At 45.6% G+C, this 8,750-nt stretch overlaps 1 protein-coding gene across 7 annotated transcripts in view; it reads right to left on the bottom strand.

Moving 5' to 3' along the window:
* The window catches only part of LOC144596441 (utrophin-like), a 401,591-nt gene that overhangs the window by 140,529 nt on the left and 252,312 nt on the right, over positions 1–8,750 (bottom strand). For all 7 annotated transcript variants that reach the window (XM_078404693.1, XM_078404692.1, XM_078404691.1 and 4 more), the window contains 2 exons: positions 7,734–7,848; positions 1,671–1,909 (listed from right to left, as the gene is read on the bottom strand). In XM_078404693.1, coding sequence (XP_078260819.1) covers positions 1,671–1,909; positions 7,734–7,848 — 354 coding nt within the window. The remainder of the gene's footprint in view (positions 1–1,670; positions 1,910–7,733; positions 7,849–8,750) is intronic.

The raw sequence follows: 8,750 nt of genomic DNA on the forward strand, positions 1-8,750 counted from the left end.
ATCTACCTGATCGATTCGTCTCATGATTTTGTATAAGATCTCCTCTCATCCTCCTGTACTCCATGGAATAGAGACCCAGCCTACTCAACCTCTCTCTATAGCTCACTCCTGGCAACATCCTCGTAAATCTTTTCTGAACCCTTTCAAGCTTGACAATATCTTTCCTATAACATGGTGCCCAGAACTGAACACAATATTCTAAATGAGGTCTCATGCTAGCTCAGCCACCAAGACCAACATAATCAAGGACCACTTACATCTCTCTTCTCCCCTCTCCCATCACTCAGAAGATACAACAGCTTGAAAGCACGTTCCAACAGATTCAAGAACAGCCTTTTTCCCACTGTTATCAGACTTTTAAATGGACCTCTCATATGCTGATGATGAATTCCTGATCTCCCAATCTGCCTTGTTACAACCCTTGCACTTTTTTAAATTTGCACTTTTAATCTGCAACTCTTCACTCTGTTTATTTTCTTAGTTTAGTTTAGTTTAGAGATACAGCGCGGAAACAGGCCCTTTCAGCCCATCGGGTCCGCGCCGACCAGCGATCCCCGCACATTAACACTATCCACTAGGGACAATGTTTACATTTACCAAGCCAGTTAACCTACAAACCTGCACGTCTTTGGAGTGTGGGAGGAAACTGAAGATCTCGGAGAAAACACACGCAGGTCACGGGGAGAACGTGCAAACTCCGTACAGACAGCGCCCGTAGTGGGGATGGAACCCGGGTCTCCGGCGCTGCATTCGCTAACCCCTGGAGAAAAGGAATAGGTGACATTTTGGGTCGAGACCCTTCCTCAGTCTTCAACCAGAAACGTCACCGATTCCTTCTCTCCAGGGATGTCGTCCGACCCGCTGAGTTACTCCAACTTTTTGTGTCCATCTTCTTTTTACTCTACACTTGTACCGTATCTGGGATGCCTGTCTAAGACGCATCTAAGTGCTACCTATACTGAACTGTATACAAAAATTAATTTCACTGTGCCTCGGTACATGTGAGAAGTGCCATTGAGTCATCTCTCAGTACACCTGACAATAAAAGGAACACAATATCAATGCCATCCTATCAGCCTGCCAACACCACCCCTCCCAACATCCCTGTTCCACCAGATTCTCCACCACTATCTCCACAGTCTATCTGCTGGTGCTACACACGTTCATGAAAATAAACCTCCAATTGCTTCCAGTTCCCAAATTTTGCACCACTCACCATACTAATCCTCCATCAATAAGGCTGTCCATCTTTTAGGCACTCATAGAAACATAGAAAATAGGTGCAGGAAGAGGCCATTTGGCCCTTCGAGTCAACACCGCCACTCATTGTGATCATGGCTGATCATCCACAATCATTAACCCGTGCCTGCCTTCTCCCCATACCCCTTGATTCCGCTAGCCCCTAGAGCTCTTTCTAACTCTCTTTTAAATTCACCCCAGTGAATTGGCCTCCACTGCCTTCTGTGCCAGAGAATTCCACAAATTCACAACTCTCTGGGTGGAAAAGTTTTTTTCTCACTTCAGTTTTCAATGGCCTCCCCTTTATCCTGGGACTGTGGCCCCTCCAAAGCTGAAGTTTGTTTGCAACTGTTTGAAATATTTTATTCTATTAAAAAGGCACAATACACAGCCGGCAGCTTTTGTGATGGTAAGAGAAGTTATTTCCGTACCTTCAGGCGAACAATAGTTTCATTGATCTCCTCTGGATCACCAACTGTAATTATGCTGGACTTGATCATTTGATCTATAAGCGACAGCCAATCAATCATCTCCACTGCAGACTTATCCAGATCGTCAGTCATCAAAAATTCAGGATCTGGAGAGAAGGCTTCGTGCGTGACCGGCCGACTGTATGCAGGAGACGGAGGTGTTGCGGACACCAGGGTGACCGTTTGAACAGTTGAGTGAACTGCAAAAACAGAAAGATGAGACGAGATTACTTCGGACCGTCAAATGTACAAGACATTATAAACTTGAAAAAAAATATCACAACACACTTGAGCACTTTGCCACCATCTTACAAGATGAATTAAAAACAGGGGAAACATAGAAACACAGAAAATAGGTGCCGGCCCTTCGAGCCAGCATCACCATTCATTGTGATCATGGCTGATCATCCACAATCAGTAACCCGTGCCTGCCTTCTCCCCATATCCCTTGATTCCACTAGCCCCTAGAGCTCTATCTAACTCTCTTTTAAATCCATCCAGTGAATTGGCCTCCACTGCCCTCTGTGGCAGAGAATTCCACAAATTTAGCCAGGATAATAGACAATAGGTGCAGGAGGAGGCCATTTGGCCCTTCGAGCCAGCACCGCCATTCATTGTGATCATGGCTGATCATCCACAATCAGTAACCTGCGCCTGCCTTCTCCCCATATCCCGTGATTCCACTAGCCCCTAGAGTTCTATCTAACTCAGAGTTAGTGGGAAGCCGTTCATTTTACTGAGCCTGCTCCTCCAATAACAAGATAATGGCTGATCTGACTGTAATTTTCACATTTCAGTTTATCTGTAGTATATCTTTCAAGGACAGGTATCCGTCTACTATCCATCAAGATCAGAGTCTGCTTTGCTTGAGGCAGCATGGTGGCGTGGCGGTAGAGTTACTGCCTTACAGTGCCGGAGACCCGGGTTCGATTCTGACCACGGGTGCCGCCTGTGCGGAGTTTGTACGTTCTCCCTGTGACCTGCATGGGTTTTCACCAGGTGCTCCGGTTTCCTAGCACACTCCAAAGATGTACAGCTTTGGAGGTTAATTGGCTTTGGTAAAATTGTGAATTGTCCCTAGTGTATGTAGGATAGTGTTAGTGTGCGGGGATCGCTGGTCGGCACGGACCCGGTGGGCTGAAGGGCCTGTTTCCACGCTCTATCTCCACAATTAAACTAAACTGAGGTCGGAGGAAGGAAAATAATTTCACCTCCTGTCTCTTAAATGCATGACCTCTTATTTTTAAATTATTACTTTTAGATCTGAAACAAGAATATAACATGTTAAAAACACATTTGGTAGGTCAGGAAGCATCTGCGGAAAGAGAAACGGTAACCATTTTACCCTGAAGACTTTTTGTCAGAGCTGGGAAACAGAAGAGCAAGATTGAAATACAAGACTGCAGATGCTGGGTAAAAATACAGAATGTTGGAGGGAACAGAGTGGGTCACATGGTCCACTAACACCGCTGCGCTGGTCAAGAAGGCACAGCAACGACTGTTCTATCTGAGAACACTGAAGAAGTCTGGTCTGCCCCAACAGCTGCTGACGACCTTCTACCGCTGCACCATAGAGAGCATCCTAACACATGGCATCCCTGTGTGGTACCTCAGCTGCATGGAGGCAGAGAGGAGAGCTCTTCAGCGGGTAATCCATAGAGCTCAGAGGACCATCGGAACACAGCTACCAGCCTTGGAGGGCATCTACAACACACGATGCCTCAGAAAAGCCACCAGCATCCACAAAGACTCTTCACACCCCTGCAACAGTCTGTTCGAACTTCTACCATCGGGCAGACGATACAAGGCCTTCTACGCCCGCACCTCCAGACTCAGGAACAGCTTCATCCCCAGGGCCATAGCTGCTATGAACCGGTCCTGTTGAGCCGGATGGTCACATCGCACAGTGAACCGGCACAGATCTACTTGCACTTTATTCTGTTTTAAAACTGTTTCTAATTTTGTTTCATTGGGTAATCTAAATTTATACTGACTAATTAATTTATTGCATCGTATGGGAGGCGCGTTCCCAATCTCATTGTACCCCTGTACAATGGCAATAACGATATATTGTATTGTCAGGCAGCATCAGTGGAGGGAAATTTAAAAAAGCGCTGAGTCGGGACCCTTTTTTGTTACTGGAGAAGTTGGTAGAAAGAGGCGAGGGAAAGCGGTGGGGAAAGAGTGGGCAAAACGATAGGTGGATCCAAGTAAGGAGAAGTTATTGACATTGATTTTTGTAGTCAAGACCCTTTCTCAAACAAACGTTTGGCTATCTGACATATCTCCTTCAATACTACCCTTGCAGAGGGATATGGGATATATTACTGCATTATTATTTATGTAATTACAGTCACACAGCTTGGAAAAAGGCCTTTCGGCCCAACCTGCCCATACCGACCAACAGGCCCCACATACACTAGTTCCACCTGCCTGCGTTTGGCCCATATCCTTCTAAGCCTATCTTATGCAAGTACCTGTCCAAATATCTTTGAAACATTGTGATAGTACTTGCCTCAACTACCTCCTCTGGCAGCTCGTTCCATACACCCACCACTTTGGGTAAAAAAAGTTGCCCTCAAGTTCCGATTAAGTCTTTCCCTCTCACCTTAAACCTATGTCACCTGGTTCTTGATTCCCTACTAAAAGATTGTATTTACCCTATCCATTCGTCTCATGATCTTCCACACCTCTATAAGATCTCCACTCATCTTCCCATCTTCCTGCACTCCAAGGAATAAAGACCTAGAATCTGCTCAACCTGGACCCTAAGGCTCAGGCCCTCGAGTTCTGGCAACTCCTAAATCTTCTCTGCACCCTTTTCCTGCATAACAATATCTTTCTGTAACTGGGTGCCAAAACTGAACCCAGTATTCCAAATGTAGCCTCACCAATGTCCTGTACAACTGTAACATAACCGCCTAACTTCCATACTCAATACTCTGACTGGTGTAGATCAATGAGCCAAAACCCTTCTTGACTACCTGTGATTCCACTTTCAAGGAACCATGTTCCTGCACTCCTAGATCCCTCTGCTCTACACACTCACTGTGTAACTCCTGCCTGATTTGACTCCCAAAATCCCCAAATTATTGCAATGACCTCAGAGAGTACAAGTCAATTCTGTTGTGGGAATTACAGTGACCTGGCAGCAAGAGGATTGGAGCTGGGAGCTGAATATTCAAGGTTATATGTTCTATCGGAAAGACAGACAGGTGGGCAGAGGGGGTGGGGTAGCTCTGTTACCTGGAGCAACAACACCACGTCCATCGCCAAGAAAGCCCAGCAGCGCCTCTACTTCCTCCGCAAACTGAAGAGAGCGGGAGCCCCCACACCCATCATGTACACTTTTTACCGAGGCGCCATTGAGAGCATCCTCAGCAGCTGCATCACTGTGTGGTTCGGAAGCTGCACAGCCTCCAGCCGCAAGACCCTGCAGCGCATAATGAACACTGCTGAGAGGATCACTGGCGCCTCACTCCCAACACTCCTGGTCCTTTACACCACCCGCCTCACCCGCAAAACATTGAGCATTGTGGGTCACCCCTCCCACCCCTCCAACAGCCTCTTCACCCTCCTGCCTTCAGGGAGAAGGTTTCGCAGCCTGAGGTCGAGCACCACCCGACTAAAGAACAGTTTTTTCCACCAGGCTGTCAGGATGCTGAACTCTCTCCCCTCCCTCCCTCCTCTCTCCCCTGCCCCCATTGGACCTGGACTTTAACACCCCACACACACGCACATCCAGCACCAGACACTGTTTTTTAACGCTGCTATGGACAGGCTTTGCACTACTGTTCATTATTTTTTATTGTAATATATTCATCTTCATCTTTTTTTCATTGAAGTGACTATATTTTATATTGATTGTTGTTTGCTGTGCCTTTTTAATTTTAACTTAATTTAATGCACTTTATTCCTCGGGATTGTGGGAAACGGTATTTCGATTTTCTGTCTGTGTAAACTAACTGGAAATTGACAATAAAGTTGACTTTGACTTTGGTAAGGAATGAAATTCAGTCCTTAGTGAGGGGTGACATAGTATGAGAGAATGTAGAGTCATTGTGGATATCGCTGAGAAATTATAAGGGTGAAAAGACCCTAATTTGAGTTATTTACAGGCCCCCAAATAGTAGCCAGGATATAGGATACAAGTTACATCAGGAGATACAATCGGCATGTAAGAAAGGCAATGTTATGGTGGTTAAGGGGGATTTCAATATGCAGGAAGACTGGGAAAATCAGGTTGGTAATGGACCCCAAGAAAGGGAATTTGTAGAGTGCCTCCGAGATGGATTCTTGGAGCAGCTTGTACTGGAGCCTGCCAGGGAGAAGGCAATTCTGGATTTAGTGTTGCGTAATGGACCGGATTTGATAAGGGAACTCAAGGTAAAGGGACCATTAGGAGGTAGCGACAATAGGTGCAGAAGGAGGCTATTCGGCCCTTCGAGCCAGCACCGCCATTCAATGCGATCATGGCTGATCATTCTCAATCAGTACCCCGTTCCTGCCTTCTCCCCATACCCCCTGACTCCGCTATCCTTAAGAGCTCTGTCTAGCTCTCTCTTGAATGCATTCAGAGAATTGGCCTCCACTGCCTTCTGAGGCAGAGAATTCCACAGATTCACAACTCTCTGACTGAAAAAGGTTTTCCTCATCTCAGTTCTAAATGGCCTACCCCTTATTCTTAAACTGTGGCCCCTTGTTCTAGACTCCCCCAACATTGGGAACATGTTTCCTGCCTCTAACGTGTCCAACCCCTTAATAATCTTATATGTTTCGATAAGATCCCTTCTCATCCTTCTAAATTCCAGTGTATACAAGCCTAGTCGCTCCAGTCTTTCAACATATAACAGTCCCGCCATTCCGGGAATTAACCTAGTAAACTTACGCTGCACGCCCTCAATAGCAAGAATATCCTTCCTCAAATTTGGAGACCAAAACTGCACACAGTACTCCAGGTGCGGTCTCACTAGGGCCCTGTACAACTGCAGAAGGACCTCTTTGCTCCTATACTCAACTCCTCTTGTTATGAAGGCCAACATTCCATTGGCTTTCTTCACTGCCTGCTGTACCTGCCTGCTTCCTTTCAGTGACTGATGAACCAGGACACCCAGATCTCGTTGTATGTCCCCTGTTCCTAACTTGACACCATTCAGATAACAATCTGCCTTCCTATTCTTACTATCAAAGTGGATAACCTCACACTTATCCACATTGAAATGGGTATTTTCTATTCACTTTATCAATGTCCCTCATCATCTCCTACATTAATTTCTAGGTTGTGAACATCCCAGCCAAATTTAACACTAATCTCATTTCACTTTCTTTTTTTAGATTACGAACATTTTGACCAAAGATACTAGAGCAAGATAAACCACTCTGCGGAAATCGCCTGTACTGAGGTGTAGTATGCAAAGGAGAGGAACGGCCGCCATTTTAGTAGGCAAAACCCGCCATCCGTTATGCCTCCCGCAGTGTAATCTGTGTTTTGGGGGAACAGTATGTGTGATGATACCATAAACATGCAGAATATATCTCATCTATCACTTCACAGATTTTTGTTATTTTTCTTTTGGAATGTTTCTGCAAGTTTCTGCCGACTAAAATGGCGCCGTGACGTACATACTACGGTTTTTAGGGTGGAGTGGTCTATCTTGCTCTGCTCTGTTATCTTTGGTTTTGATGAAAGCAAATCATTACAAGAGGAAGCCAAACATAGAATTATGGAAGGAAGTCAATAGACAATAGGTGCAGGAGGAGGCCATTCGGCCCTTCGGCCCTTCGAGCCAGCGCCACCATTCAATGTGATCATGGCTGATCATTCTCAATCAGTACCCCGTTCCTGCCTTCTCCCAATATCATTAAGAGCTCTATCAAGCTCTCAAGAGGAAGAGAGATTCAAATCATTTTATCGATGTTCATTGTTAAATGAGAGGAGCGCCATATTGCTCTAATATATTGCGTGAATCTGACATGACAAAATTGTCTTGGTCACTCAGAAATATTATCAAGAGTTTCTCCTACCTGTAATCTTCGGGTGTGTCATCTCCTGGCTCCATCCCGTGGGCGTTTGTTGACTAGAATCTTTTAATGCAGTGTTTAGAGTTCTCCAGTCAACAGAAAGTTGTGTCACCTTCCTCTGTGCAGAGCAGGACAAAACATTATCATTCATGGGGAAGAAATCTGCATCTATTCTGTGCAGGAATGAACTGCAGATGCTGCTTTACAACTAGGATAGACATGAATTTTGAGAAAAGGCATTCTTGCTATTGAGGGAGTGCAGCGTAGGTTCACCAGGTTAATTCCCGGGATGGCAGGACTGTCATATGATGAAAGAATGGGTCGACTGGGCTTGCAGTCACTGGAATTTAGAAGGATGAGAGGGGATCTTATAAAAACATATAAAATGATTAAGGGATTGGACACGCTAGATGCAGGAAACATGCTCCCGAAGGTAGGTCTGAAGAAGGGTCTCGACCTGAAACGTCACCCTTTCCTTCTCTCCAGAGATGCTGCCTGACCCACTGAGTTACTCCAGCATTTTGTGTCTACCTTCAATTTTAACCAGCATCTGCAGTTTTTTTTCCTAAACATATTCCCAATGTTGGGGGAGTCCAGAGCCAGGGGCCACAGTTTCAGAATAAGGAGTAGGCCATTTAGAACTGAAATGAGGAAAAAAAATTCACCCAGAGAGTTGCGAATTTGTGGAATTCTCTGCCTCACAAGGCAGTGGAGGTCGATTCACCGGATGCATTCAAAAGAGAGTTAGATAGAGCTCTTAGGGCTAGCGGAATCAAGGGATATGGGGAGAAAGCAGGAACGGGGTACTGATTGTGGTTGATCAGCCAAGATCACATTGAATGGCGGTGCTGGCTCAAAGGGCCGAATGGCCTACTCCTACAGCTATTGTCTATGTATCCATGTAAAATTCTGGAATAACATTGGGACAGGCAGCATCTCTGGATAGAAGGAATTGGTGACGTTTCGGGTTGAGACCCTTCTTCAGACTGAGAGTGAGCGGGAGACAGAGATAAGAAAAGG

Source organism: Rhinoraja longicauda, chromosome 9 (assembly GCF_053455715.1).
Source record: "Rhinoraja longicauda isolate Sanriku21f chromosome 9, sRhiLon1.1, whole genome shotgun sequence".
NCBI lineage: Eukaryota > Metazoa > Chordata > Chondrichthyes > Rajiformes > Arhynchobatidae > Rhinoraja > Rhinoraja longicauda.